General features: G+C 34.1%; 1 protein-coding gene across 2 annotated transcripts; it reads left to right on the plus strand.

Annotated features, from left to right (window-relative positions):
* The first annotated feature begins 7,872 nt into the window (after positions 1-7,872).
* Positions 7,873-14,019, plus strand: LOC107828431 (external alternative NAD(P)H-ubiquinone oxidoreductase B2, mitochondrial-like). Of its 2 annotated transcripts, none has more exons than XM_075250322.1 (11): positions 7,873-8,161; positions 8,334-8,464; positions 9,733-10,012; positions 10,238-10,444; positions 10,584-10,834; positions 11,765-11,984; positions 12,090-12,194; positions 12,617-12,889; positions 12,990-13,111; positions 13,450-13,569; positions 13,664-14,019. In XM_075250322.1, exons 2-11 carry the CDS (start codon positions 8,376-8,378, stop codon positions 13,749-13,751), a joined length of 1,755 nt encoding a protein of 584 aa, XP_075106423.1. In that variant the 5' UTR covers positions 7,873-8,161; positions 8,334-8,375; the 3' UTR covers positions 13,752-14,019. The 2 variants fall into 2 exon arrangements, with proteins under 2 accessions (XP_075106423.1, XP_075106424.1); XM_075250323.1 differs by having other exon boundaries at positions 8,081-8,247.
* Positions 14,020-14,433: the final 414 nt, after the last annotated feature.

The raw sequence follows: 14,433 nt of genomic DNA on the forward strand, positions 1-14,433 counted from the left end.
GCCCCGATTAGCAGCTCGTCTGTAAGTTCCTTTACTCTTATTCTTATGTACGACCTCGACCTAATTGCCTCTTAATAATTTATCCTTGTGCCAAGTTACCTCAATCAGATTTTGACCCATACACACAAAGCAACTAAACCTTGCAACGGCCAAATGTCTAGATTTGTCAGCTTGCTTGAACACACACCTAAATTAGGTGTAATCTATTAAGTTAGTGTTATAACTTACAAGTTAAGCTGTTACACATATGACATCGCTGACGAAAACCAAATATTTGTTCCCTTTTTTATTTCCTGTAACGTATCTTAGAACGTGGCTAGAATCAATTCATTACTTAGATTTAGGATTTTGGAACCCCAAATCTGATTTGCCTTTAATTATTTAGCCATCAAACTTTGAACCTAAATTCGTCAAGCTGGCGTCATGATACATGAACCTCTTTTTCTTTTCTTTTTTAATTGAAAAAAGATTCGCCCTAAATAAGAAATTGATTAAATCAGTGAATGAAAGCAAGTATCTTAGCTGTCAAATGAGACGAGGAGCCAACCCAGTCGGTGATACAAGCATTTCTCACGGCTTTTCCTTTCCCTTTCCATAACCAAATAGTTGCGTACCATACGAATAGCGTCACATATACTGCCATTTAAATGCAACTTCAACAGCCATGTGAAAGCCGCTATCATGTCCTTTCCATGACTCAACGATATCGTGGGTGGTGTGTTTGGTGCGATAAAAACTACTTTTGGAAAACAAGTTGATTCTAAAAATTGTTTCTCTTTGTTTTGAAATTATACCTTTTTAAGCTATTGGTTAGTTAGTGAAAAATATATATAACTAAAGATTAAAAATATTCTTAGCAAATAAGATAACGTTTTGATTAAATTTGTTGATATCAAACTGTAAATAGTATCTAAATGATAGTTGGAGCATTGTTACGAAGAAGGTCTCTTAAGTTTAGATAGTTATGAAAAAATAACTTCCGACAATAAGTATTTTTAAAATATATTAGTATCCGTATCCGCGCGTTGCGCGGAAAATATCAAATATAGTTTTTCATAAAAAAAAATATTATTTTAAAAATACGATAGACAATAAGGAGCATGCAAATACTATTATTGTATGAATATGTAAATGCACTGTCAATATACATATGGAATAGGGAATTGCATCACAAAGCCTTATAGCAACCATAGAGAATCTCTGCAATTTACTCTTTTCACACAGGTCTCTCAAATGGTGTCGGAGTATGGTAATATGAGCCAATGGCAAGTCACCCCACTGTCATAATATACTTTGATTTTGTTTTTTCATAAGAATCGTCTTCTTCATTCAATTGCCCAACTGCTCTCTGAATCATCTGTAAAGAAAGCGAGAATATTAATAGTAGTTGTTAAGCTTTTTATGAATTTTTCAGCACACTTGTAGGGAAGAAACTTTGTGTTATAGTTCTATTGTACAAATATAAACTATCAGAATAAAAATGTTTATCCTACATTCATATTCACATGCTCATAAATAGTCCTAATAAAATTTGAATGTTTAGAAAAGCTATGCATTGTTCTTTTAAACTGCAAAAATTTCCTAAAATCAACTTATCTCCTCTTTAAAAACTGAAGCAATCGGAGTATCAATATCTCTACCAAAAACAGAAATATCATAAAGTGAAACAAAAATAGAACCAAGAAAATGCTCCATTAAGGGTTGCCCTACGATCACAAGCAAAAATCTAGATAATAATAGAAAAATTATAATGTTCATATGTTGTTAACATTGTTTAGACAAATACATCACACATACACCACTTGCAAAAATTTTTTTACCATTATTAAAACATATCAAACTCTAGCTAATAGTTCATACCATTTTCTACAGAAAGTTAGCATAAATTATGCAGTGTTGTAGTAATTTAGCATATTTCAAGTGCATGAGAAATCAGAAGTAATGATATAAAGGTGTGACAAATAGCAAAACTTCTTCAGGAACAATTCAATTGCATAAGAAATAAGAAGTAATAGCAATGTAATTTGCACTCGCACAAATTGATGTACAACTATAACTATTGAGGAATAGGAGAAGATCGTACCATAAAAGTAGAAGCAAGCTTTCCCAAATGATGGAGGAGATCAAGTCTGTGTTCTGCCACCATATGTAATGGTTAAAATAGCACGGAGATATTATTGACTGTTTCCATGGACCGGCACAAGCAAACAGAAATAAATGTTCAAACACAATCAAATTGTAGCTACAAAGTAATAGTATTTTAATTTATTAGTTATCTATAATAGAACATATATATCACAGGCTATTAAGTCTTTGAAAACGTACGTTGATATGGAAATCTTAACTTCATTAACATATTTCTTCAATTTGTTAGCAGTCTATGAATCTATGTCACATTGTTATTGTATTATTTCTTAAGTCGATTCCCCCATCAACTAACAATTCCATCAATCAAGCAAGTAAAGCTACAAAGGTCAGTACCAATCATTAAGTATTGCAATAATATTTTCAAAACTTACTAAAAATAATTTTATTAAAAAATTAAATTTTCACATTATTGCAGTAATCTTTTTATGTCAAGATTAACAACAAAAAATTACTTTATAAGGTCTGAAAATATGTTATAATCTTAGTACAAAATCAACAGTACCAAAATAGTTAATTTGAAGTTAATAAAAATTACTCAACATATATGAACCTCATCGCGGCTTGTATCGTAATTTCTTTCATCCATTAAACCTCTGAAAATGAAAAATGTTGGTATTCACAAATTACCTGCCTTCATAGGATTGATCTTCACTTTGGGGCTAGCAGACGTAACTATCTCATCATGAGTAGACGATTTGTACGCAAGAACTTTCATGTTAGTAGCCTTACTAAAGAAAATTTCGAGAACATTGAATGCCTCCTTTATTGATCATTCTTAACGATGAAGAAAGACTCAAGGGATTACCTCATTACAGGAAAACCACCAATCACTGGAAAATTAACTTTTAATTGAATACTTTGGCATTGGATACTTTTTATCATCTGCAATTCCATGATATGGATATGGATATGGAACTTGATATTTCAAGTAAACTCAAGTTGTAACTCTATAGAAGTGCGAGCGAAAGAAAATGGAAGCATTAAAATAAAAAATAATACGATATCAAAAAAAAGATGATGCACCAGCAATATAATTTTTACTGCCAGAAAGCGCAAAGCTGTTAAAAGCACAATGATAGAAAATCAAAATTGAGTTCAAAAAAATATCTATATGACTTTACAGAGAGTCTTAACCAAATTTTTTGTATGTAATGTAGTTGAAGAAGTCCTCTCTCCAACGACATAAGTGGATCATGGTTTCGACGTGCCTGCAGCAAGATATATTATTTTTTAGTCAGGATGCACAAAGCTTAAAATTATAATGACAAAATTTCAAACTGAGATCAAAAGATTATTTGTATAAATATTCAAAGATTGTGGACCTATTTTTTTATATATATCATAGCTCCAGAAGTTCTAACTCCAACGGCACAAGCAAATGATAGTTTTGACGTGTCTGTAGAAAGATATGATTTTATTAGTGAGGACACATAAAGATGTGAAAATCAGAATACCAATATTTCAAAAATAAATTCAAAAGTATATCTTTTTAGTTATAGAAGTGCTCTTTTCAACGACACAAGTGAATCATGGTTTTGAGGTGTCTACAGAGAGATATAACTTTTTTAGTCAAGACACACTGTTTCCAGAAAATTTCATCATTCATGAGTAGAATTTTTGATGCAGTTAAGTTGTTACCTTCTAAAAAAATGTGGTCAGAAAGTAACCACCGAGAAGCTAAAAGGGGGAGTTATAGACTGTAAATCAATAGAAACAAAAACAAAGGCTTGTCTTGCCTGTCTACGTAAGGTTTCACTCTTCAACACAGCCCTCTCCTCCTGGATAGGCATTATCCAAAAAGAAACATGAGCAGAACATGAGAAAAGCTCATTCTTACTTCTAATCTTTTTTTGCTGGAATAAAAAATATAAATATTTCAACTTGCTGATGTAGTTTACCTGCCTCCTTGAGTTCTCTAGTTGTTGTATCAACAATTATTCCTCGAATGTAGAATATTATAGCTCAAATTTCAAGATTCAACAAAATAGATATATTTTGAAAAATTTTGACTAAATCTTGTGGCACTAATAACTGAATAATCAAAGCAATCATTACACCTTCATATCCTTTATGGCTAATAGTCCTTTATTTAGTTGATGTTCAAGCAGTTGTAGTTCATTCAAACCCAAACCATTAAGGTCCTTGCCGAACAACCGCCTGAAATAACAGTCAATCACATATGTAAATTTAAATCATGTTCAAGTGCTAAATATCTTTAATCAATGATTTGCATAATTAACAGAGTCATACAGTTGTTTTATGTTGAGCCTTGAGAGTTCGTCTTTAAGATTGTCCACCTCTTTTTGTTCCTGCTTCTACACATGTGTCTGTAGCTGCGCTTGCGATTGTGGATGATGGTTGTCCTTGTTCAATAAAAAAACAAAATAGAACAAATTCAAAAGCCTCTACTAATAGGACCATATCAATAGATAAATGACTGTTTAAACACGATTAAGTGTTCACACTATTACCACACCCTACCCTCCACCATAGTACAAAAAAATAGAATCATCTATATATGAGCCAAGTTTCAGTATGTCCATTATAACAAACTTAATAACAAACTTGCCGATAATAGTTTAACCGAGGCGAGCATAGCTGATATCTGACAGAGATTTATTTTGAACACAATAGAAGTTAAACCGTACAAAGATTCAGTATAGATGAATTATAATAATTTTTATAGTGAGCTCCATATCAATTAAAGAATATTTTATACATAATTTGAATTACTGGCGTTTTTCTTAGACAATTGAGAAACACAATTGTGAATACAACTTTAACAAACAGGTAGAGAAATAGTCATACTACATATAATCATTTCATATATAAGCAAAATTTCGGTATGTTCGTCCTAAAGAAAGTAATAACAAATTTTTCGATGATAAACCTTCAGAAATAGAAAAAAAATGCTGGTATAATCGTTTAATTAGTAAAGTTTATTGCGAAAATTTTATCCGTTAAATCAGAAAAGAAGAGAAACTTTAAAACTAAGTAAAGTTGAATAATCAAAATTGTCGTAAGTTCACCCTAAAGAAATTAATAACAAACTTTCCGATGATAAACTTTCAGAAACAGAAACAGAATACTGGTACTACACATTATCGTTTATTTAGTACAGTTTATTGTGAAAAATTTATCATAAATGTAGAAAAGAAAGAAATTTAGAACTATTAAAGTTGACTATGTTACCTTTGCATCTTGTAAAATCAACTCAATGGCATATGGTATTTCAGGCTTCAAACGATCAGGGATTCCCACATTCGAACAACTCTGATTTTGAGATTCAATTTCATCAAGTTGCTTGAAATTTGACTGATTTTATGAAGTGTTGTAGCCATATTTGCAAAGTTTTGTATTTTGAGCAGAGAAAAAAGGGAGTGTAAAAGAAAAGAAAAGAAGTAGCAGACCGTTTGAGACATTATTAGCATATGAGACAGTTTCTAAGTTATGGAGTTAGGTTTTGATGCCCATGCTTGGGAAGAGCATCGTGGAGTGTTTTTTTTCCTTTCTTCCTATTTCTATGTAAAATTATTTACAAATAATTTTTGTAGTCGAATATTTAGGTTTATAATAAAATAAATAAAAATTAAAGAAAAAACGTGGGAGTCCATCTTTTTAATTGACGATTGTGGAGTATTTTTTTCCTTTATTAATATTTTTATGTAAAATTCTCTTTAAAAAAATGTCGTGAGTAATTATATTTTTTTAGTTTTCAGGTTTAAAAAAGATATGCCCAAAAAACTTGGGCATGGTGTGAATAGATCTTCCCTGATGTAGGATGTGAATAACTGGCCAAATTAATGGTCTAAAATTTTGTAAGTTTTTTTCTATTTTTAAATTTTTTGAATCTCCAAATTTATTGGAGTTTTGTCTTAAAATATAACACGTGTTGATATTTCGTTTTGACATTTGGCATAATATTATGGATTTGCCTCTCCTTTTTTATATTAATAGATTTTTGGAACCCAAATACTTGGAAATAACTTCATAGTGTTTCTAAAAAAGAACTTTGTATCACACCAAATACATAGAAAGTTATTTGTCACACAATATGTATGAGCATTCAACCACAAGAGTAAAAATAGATGGTGTGTTTATAATATTAGTTGTGAAGGGGAAAAGTATCTTTAGTTCAAATTTGGGGATTAATTTGATCTTCTACACAAAGTTAGAAGGGAAAGAAGACACCCTTAATTATAAAAATGACAGCATATGCACCTCTAATTTTCAGTATTAACTCGGAGGACCAAGGGTGTGTTTGGTACGAAGGAAAACAGAAAATGTTTTCCAATTTTGGTTGGCTTAAGTATTTTGGAAAACATTTTCTTCCAATTGGAGGAAAATATTTTCCTTATCAAGAGAAAGAGAAAATATTTTCCAAAACTCCTTCTCAACCTTCTCCACCCTCACCAACCCACTCCCACCACCTCTCTCCAAAAAAGGCTTTTTTTTTTCAAAGTTCAGTTTTTCCGTTACCACCCACCCTATTACCCCTTCACCCCACCCTAACCCCCCCCCCAAAAAAAATTCTTACCTTTTTTTGTAATTTCAAATTTCTGTTTTTTTCTTTTTTCTGTCCCCCTCCCCCTGCGCGAAAAAAATATTTTTCAGTTTTAGTTTTTTTATTTATCGGTTTAAAGGTTCAAAATTTTATAAGTTCCAAAATTATGAGTTCGAGATTTATGTGTTTGAAAGTTTACGAGTTTAGAAATTATAAAATTTACGGGTTCGAAATTCCGCGGTTCGAAAGTTTATGAAATTTGTGGGTTCGGAAGGTTGTTAGTTTGAAAGTTTATGGCTTCATGTTTATTATATCTAAATTATTTATGAATACTCTTGAGAAGCCATTTTCCTTAATTTGCGTACCAAACACCGGAAAATGAATAAGATTATTACTTATTTTTCAAGAAAATATTTTATTGAAAAATATTTTTCACAGAAAACATTTTCCGTTATACCACACACACCCCAGGAGTGTACTGCAAAAGATAAGAGTACTATATATCACTAGTTTTATTGTTAATAGGTCCAACTAGGAACGTGTTGACTTTTGACGGTGACAACTAGGGGTGTTCATAAAAACCCGAAAAACCGAACTAAACCGAAAACCAAACCAAACCGACCAAAAAAACCGATACTTTTTTGGTTTGGTTTGGTTTTGGTTTTGAATTTTAAAAACCGATCAAATTTGATTTGGTTTTGGGTTTAATAAAAAAATAACCGAAAAAAATCGAACCGAACCGACTATAGGATTAGCTATTTCAAATTTATTATTACACCTATATATATGTATATTTTTATACAAAGTTTCAAATTTTTTATGGTGAATGTTAATCGTTTGCACTTTTAGTACAGTTCTTTACTTTTATAATCTAGTTTGATTGGTAGTTTTCCTTTGTTAAGTATAAGAATCCATTTCATGTTAAAAATATATATTTTTAATTGAGTCCTTAAATTATTCATCACTATTTGATTCAATTATCATCAATATATTTTAATAAATAATATATTTCTTAAAGGGCAATTGATTTGATAGTGTTACGTTGAAAATGTGACCGCCGGAATATGTGTTTGATAGTGTATGTCTTATATTTAAGAAAAAATCAATAAATAACCGAAAAATTAACAAAATCCGATATAAATTGAATCGAGAAAAAACCGACTTAATTGATTTGATTTGATTTTAATATTTGAAAAACCGACTTAATTTGATTTCTTTTTAGGGAAAAACCAATCCAAACACCTCCGGAGACAACAGAGCAAAAATGCACTCCGCCTTCCAAAATACATGTGTCTAATTCTTGGGCATCACGTTAAGCAAAGACCAGCGCTGCTCTAAGCTGGAAAGTATTAGAAGCTTCCTGACTCTCTTTGACTCTTCACCTTCCCAATTCCCATTTCTCAGGGGGGAAAAACTTTGCACATTTCCATGTTCTCTTCTTGTCATTGATTCTCTCTCCTTTTCTACAACTCACACCACGTTCTCTCTCTACGCAACAGCAAAACTCAGGTATATATTTTGTAGTATATTTGTATAGGTCCATGTAAGAATTCGTAAACGCTTTGATTTCTATTGGTACCTGAAGTGACTTTAAGGTGATATTTCTGAGATTTTGTAGCGTTAGTAGTATAGCTGTGTTAATTTATGGCGAATTTATGGATGCTTTTGTTTCTGTTGATAGGTGAACAAAAGGCAAGGTGAGATCGCTTAAATTGAACGCAAAATGCAGAGAGTAACAGTGATCGAGAGATTTTCGAAAACTTTCCGTGATAATCCTTCGCTTTCTAAGCTGCTCATTGTTTTCACCGTCAGGTTCCTCTTCGTAGCTCTCCTATATTTTGGTACTATGTTAACATAATCAGCTTTGATTATTAGGTTGCTTGTTTCGGAGTTTGAATTTGCATTAGTTCTCTAATTTTCAGCTAAATTTAATTCTCTTAATCTCGTAATTAGTTACGTTTATGGCAGTTAATATGAAGAAAACAACGTAAATGATTATGCACGTTGCTGATGAAATGAAACAGCTATATTGAATTTCTATGTGAAGGGACGATGTGTTGGTTATGATATGACTTTGTAGTTTGATCAAGTAGTCTCTGGATAAGAATTTTCCGATCTGCTAACTAAAGTTTTGACTGTTTGGTGGTCTTGGCGAAATGTTTTATCTCCTAGCTAAAGGAAGTTTGTATAGTAATTTGATAATATACTGATCCTAGTTCTCTACTTATTTAGTTATAGTTATTTACTTGGCATAGTGGCAGAGCAGGTACCTCTGCTTCGCTCTGTTTCAATAATTGCTTTGCCTTGTTGATGGAATTAGAAGTAAGCATGCTTGTGGAATCCTAATTCCACTAAAGTCTATTGTTTCCTGCTTATGTGTTTATTGCAATAATGAAATCATTTTGACTTGCGATTGCTTTAATATCAGATGCTTAATACTCCATGATCGGGCTATAAAATGTAGTGATTGTCATGTACAGTAGCTTTTTTCAGTGCTAAATGTTTTACTATAGACACAGAGTTTTCTAGATCAAAGGTGAAAATAGGATAAAGAACAGGGGAAATGGCAACGGAATACAGATAGCTTAGGTATGAGGCTGCAAATTGAGGGCACGTAAGATGAGATAAATGTTAGGCTTAAGCTCCGTCCCTACTTTACTAAATCAGTAATATGGGATGTCTCTTTGGTGCATCCATTTGGAAGCCTTTTATATCGTAGTGCTAAAAAATTGCGCTATTCAACTAGTCTCTACTTATTATGCTTTATATACATGATATTTTTAAGCAAGTTTTCTAATCATCTATTCTCGAAAAGAAAATATATTTTTGGGAGCAATATGAAGGTGCAGTTGGCTCCTGTGGAAAAAATACTTTATTATTGGTGCTTCATAGGCTTTTACCTTATTATCATTATTACTTTTTGAAATGAAAATTTGGTCTACCTTCTTTTTTTCCCAAAAGCACCAACGGACATTTTTCTTCCATCCTACCACCTTCAGAGATACTTTTCTACTGCAGCTCTTTATGTTATCTGTTGCAGTGACTTTGTTCTTTTCTGACCTTATTCATGTAAATGACAGTGGTGGAGGTCTTGTTGCATACTCTGAGGCAGCAAAATCATATGAGAATCCTAATGCTGGAGAGTTGGTTGAGGCCAACAACAGAAAAAAGAAAGTAGTTGTCCTTGGAACTGGCTGGGCAGGAACCAGTTTCTTGAAGAATTTGAAGGATCCTTCATATGATGTCCAAGTGATATCTCCAAGAAATTACTTCGCATTCACCCCTTTGCTGCCAAGTGTTACGTGTGGCACAGTGGAGAGTCGCAGCGTTGTTGAACCAATCCGCAACATTATCAGAAAGGTAGGAAAATGGTAATTCGAACTTGTAACATTTTGTTTGTGTTTCATTTTACTTCTTCAATACAAAGCCTATAGCAGCACCTGCAACATTCTTATTCGTTGGCTAAACCAACTCATGCTGCAAGTATAATAAATTCATTCAGCTTTGCTATCTATATTATGAATGTCAAGGCTAGTTAATGAAATATTGTGTTCTCTCTGATGTTATATGTGGTCCTCCTAGCAGAAACATGTAGATGCCTACTACTGGGAAGCTGAATGTGTCAAAATTGATCCAGAAAACAAGAAAGTATATTGTCGATCAAATCTAGACACCAATGGGAATGGGAAGGAAGAGTTTGCTGTCGATTATGACTATCTTGTGATTTCCGTTGGAGCCCGTGTAAACACATTTAACATTCCTGGTGTTGAAGAGAACACCTTTTTCTTGAAGGTAATCCTTGGAATAGTATTTGAAGTTTGTGATGCCACGAAATGAGTTTTAGATAACTTATTTAAGATTAGGTTGGCGTCATATGTAGCACATGCAAAGCGTTGGTCTTTACATTTCCCATCGGAATGCCTTTGTGCAGGAAGTAGAAGATGCTCAAAAGATCCGTAGAACTGTTATTGACTGTTTTGAAAAAGCAAGTCTGCCGACCCTCAGTGATGAGGAGAGAAAGAGACTGCTTCACTTTGTTATTGTTGGTGGTGGACCAACTGGTGTGGAGTTTGCGGCACAGCTTCACGACTTTGTCAATGAAGATATAGTTAGACTATATCCTAAAGTCAAAGATTTGGTGAAGATAACACTTCTTGAGGCAACAGATCATATTCTGAACATGTAAGACAGCACCTCTTTTAAGCGGTCATCTCAAAATATATGTCTTTTTGGTAATTAAATCTAAAGTATATTTCATATACTGATTAATTGTTTCTTGATCGACCAAATTTTGGAAGTGAGATATACACGTTGCCCAGTCTGTAAAGAAATGTCTTGGTGAAGATAATACCTCTTTCAGGCAACATAGTTTTGGATATGCAAATGTAAGTACTTGTTAAGAGTGATTTGTCACGCTTCGTTTACCAGTGATGCCTAGTAGTGGAAACTCTGCTCTTAAAGTTCCAATTTCTGGCCCTTGATTGAGCTTGTTGTAAATAAAAGATGTTTGAACGCAAAGGCTGTTTCCCTCCCTCAACACTAGGATGTAATACCCAGACATAGGACATAATGTGGTTAAAAGAGGCACAAAGCAAAGGGACACTTTAGCTGCTTCCTCTGGTTTAACAGTTGTGGGTTGGTTGATCATTGTTTTCTGTGAGCAAAACAGAAAATCATCTGTTTCTATCCTTCCTTTTTTCCCACCTTCTTCTTTTCTTTTGGTGAAGGGCAATTAAATCAGGCTGCTTCGGTGATATGCTTCAAAGAGTTGAGCAGTGATGCCATACTTATGCAGTTATGTGGGTAATGGAACTTTAGAAAGAGGTTGAAGTAAAGTGGCTTATATTCCAAAATCTATCAGTTTATGCAGATCTTTCAGTAGATGCGCTTCTATTGGTCCTTAGGCAAAGTACTGGCAAAAATAGTTGGTTAATTATTAGCTAGCCGTCATCCTAATGTCTAATTCTCCTATGTGATGGGTAATTTGAAGCAAATTCTTATGTTTCTATTTCTACTGCCACCTCTTTGACTTGGAACATGCAGTTTCATTATGAGCTCATTTTCCACTTTCACTTGTGTTCTAATGTGGTAATTTGTACTTTTCATTTGTAGGTTTGACAAGCGCATTACCGCTTTTGCTGAAGAAAAATTCCAGAGAGATGGTATTGATGTAAAAACAGGATCAATGGTTGTGAAGGTAGGAGATAAAGAAATTTCTACCAAGGATGTCAAACGTGGAGATATAACTTCAATGCCTTATGGAATGGCTGTCTGGTCAACTGGTATTGGAACTCGTCCAGTAATTATGGAATTTATGAAGCACATTGGTCAGGTATCTTTCCTTGTTTATTGGGAGCTAATGTAATGCTTCTGTCAAGCTTTTGTTTGATTTTATTGTTATTTATGTTGCTTATGTGAAACCTTTATTTGGTAACAGGGTAACAGACGAGTGTTAGCAACTGATGAGTGGCTGCGTGTTGAGGGACAGGATAACGTATATGCACTTGGTGACTGTGCAACAATCAACCAGCGGAAAGTCATGGTAATTCACCTTCACTTCCTGATCACATTTCTTATATTGGGTGGTCATTCGATCTAGCATTCCACTAGAGTGCAATCTTCCTGTCCATCTATTTTCTCAACCAGTTCTGAGTAGACAATAACTTTCAACTTCATTTTCTTTTACCCATGACGGCAACACTGTTGGAGCTTAGGAAATATCTACAGGCTACACATTGTAATTTGCGCTTTACTTCAAAGCTTAGAAAAAACTCAAATAGGGGTACAAAGCGGGCAATAATTTTCAGGATACTTGTTGTTTTAAATATAACCAGTGACCTTTTGGTTAATTAACATCGGAAACAGTCAGCATCTGATAAAATAGAACTGGTTTGAATTTTGAATTATTAGATATTAAATTTTGCAAATACTGATCTTTGTTTTGCCAATTTTCTCATTGTTCAGGAAGATATTGCTGCTATATTTCATAAAGCAGACAAGGATAACTCTGGAACACTAACCATCAAAGAATTTCAGGAAGTACTTAAAGACATATGTGAAAGATACCCGCAAGTAGAGCTTTACTTGAAAAGTAAAAAAATGAGTACTCTGGCCGATCTCTTGAAAGAATCAAAAGGAGATGGTGTTAAAGAATCAGTTGAGGTGAATATTGAAGAATTTAAATCAGCTCTGTCCCAAGTGGATTCTGAGATGAAGAATCTCCCAGCAACAGCTCAGGTATTATGCAAACAAGACTGTGCTTGTAGCTTCTGTTTGTGTTTCTGATGGATGCATGCGTGCTTAAATATCTTTGTTGCATGTGCGACGACTTGTTCAGGTTGCATCTCAGCAAGGTGTCTACTTAGCTAAATGCTTTAATCGTATGGAGGAATGTGAAAAAAATCCAGAAGGTCCTCTTCGATTTAGAGGAGAAGGTCGCCATCGCTTTCACCCATTCAGGTACCAGTCGGGCTTGTCTGATCATTTCTTAGCATCACCTCTCTATGAGATTGTCTTCCTCAGCACAACACGGGTGAAGCGCACAACTTTGGTCAGAAATTGTTAGATTATCACATGATGAGATGTCTCGTGGGATATCTGAGATTTTGCTAGCGGTCTCATGCAGTATATTAACTTCTAAAACCATAACAGAAATGTAGGAAGCTCGGTTTGAGTATGCACACAATCATTAATGGGAGGGAAGTTTAAGGAGGATGAACGGCAATGAAATAAAATATCTGGAATGTGTTGTAATTTTGGCTTGAAGAATTTTAACGCTGTACAAATGTTTGTTCCAGGTATCGACATTTGGGACAGTTTGCACCCTTGGGAGGAGAGCAAACAGCAGCACAGCTTCCAGGAGATTGGGTTTCAATTGGTCACAGCACTCAGTGGCTCTGGTATTCTGTGTATGCTAGGTAATTCTTTCAAGCTTTTGTCTTGTCGCTTCTCCATTAACGTGATTTAACCTTCTATGGAAATCTGATGGTTACCATGTTTTTGAAATTCCAGTAAACAAGTTAGTTGGCGTACAAGGGCACTGGTTGTCTCTGACTGGGTAAGGCGGTACATTTTTGGAAGAGACTCGAGCCAGATTTAAGGAGCTGTTATACCCTCGGCGTTTTGTAGGTGCTCCCTATGGATTTATCATGAACTTCCACTAGGCTATTACGAACGTTTTCTGATGTGAATGGATTCGTTTGTTTAATTCTTTTAGCAACTCCTTGGCACTGGTTGTTTGTAGGTGTCCTGTCGTTCCAATTTTGCAGCTACACGGGGTCCTATACTATAGAGGGTCAAATTTTCTGGTTTTGCATCATAATAAAGGTGAAATGAACAACGTCAATAGGAGAGTTGCTAACTCGTAATCTGTATGTTCCCATATATTGTTGAGGTGTTTTATTTCGAACAACATTCAGTTAAGCCTATTAACGGCACAATATTGCTTCAACGGAATACAAGTTTCTCTAATTTTTTCTTTGAGGCTTGTTTGAAGAGTTCCCTATTGTCACGGGGGTGATTTTAGTCAGTCAAAACTCACACCCGCGCGGCAATCAAGTCGTACACTTGACTCAGCCTTTCCCAAATACTTAGCCAATTTTCGCGCACCTTTGGCCTAAACGAGATTTAGACAGCAATTCAATAAGAACACACACATATACGGGAAAATCCCAACCTTTGCATTAATGTGGAAAATATACAAAGGACCCTCACTTTGCTATGAACACAGTCCGCTCACAACCCACTTTTGACAAAGAACACAAGTCGTTCTTGTCAACACT

Source organism: Nicotiana tabacum, chromosome 3 (genome assembly GCF_000715075.1).
Source record: "Nicotiana tabacum cultivar K326 chromosome 3, ASM71507v2, whole genome shotgun sequence".
NCBI lineage: Eukaryota > Viridiplantae > Streptophyta > Magnoliopsida > Solanales > Solanaceae > Nicotiana > Nicotiana tabacum.

Excerpts from the sequence above, each read along its gene's own strand:
- LOC107828431 (XM_075250322.1), top strand. The coding sequence starts at position 8,376 with ATGCAGAGAGTAACAGTGATCGAGAGATTTTCGAAAACTTTCCGTGAT. Across the intron at positions 10,013-10,237 it reads TCCGCAACATTATCAGAAAG|AAACATGTAGATGCCTACTA; the intron begins GTAGGAAAATGG and ends TCCTCCTAGCAG. Across the intron at positions 11,985-12,089 it reads TTATGAAGCACATTGGTCAG|GGTAACAGACGAGTGTTAGC; the intron begins GTATCTTTCCTT and ends ATTTGGTAACAG.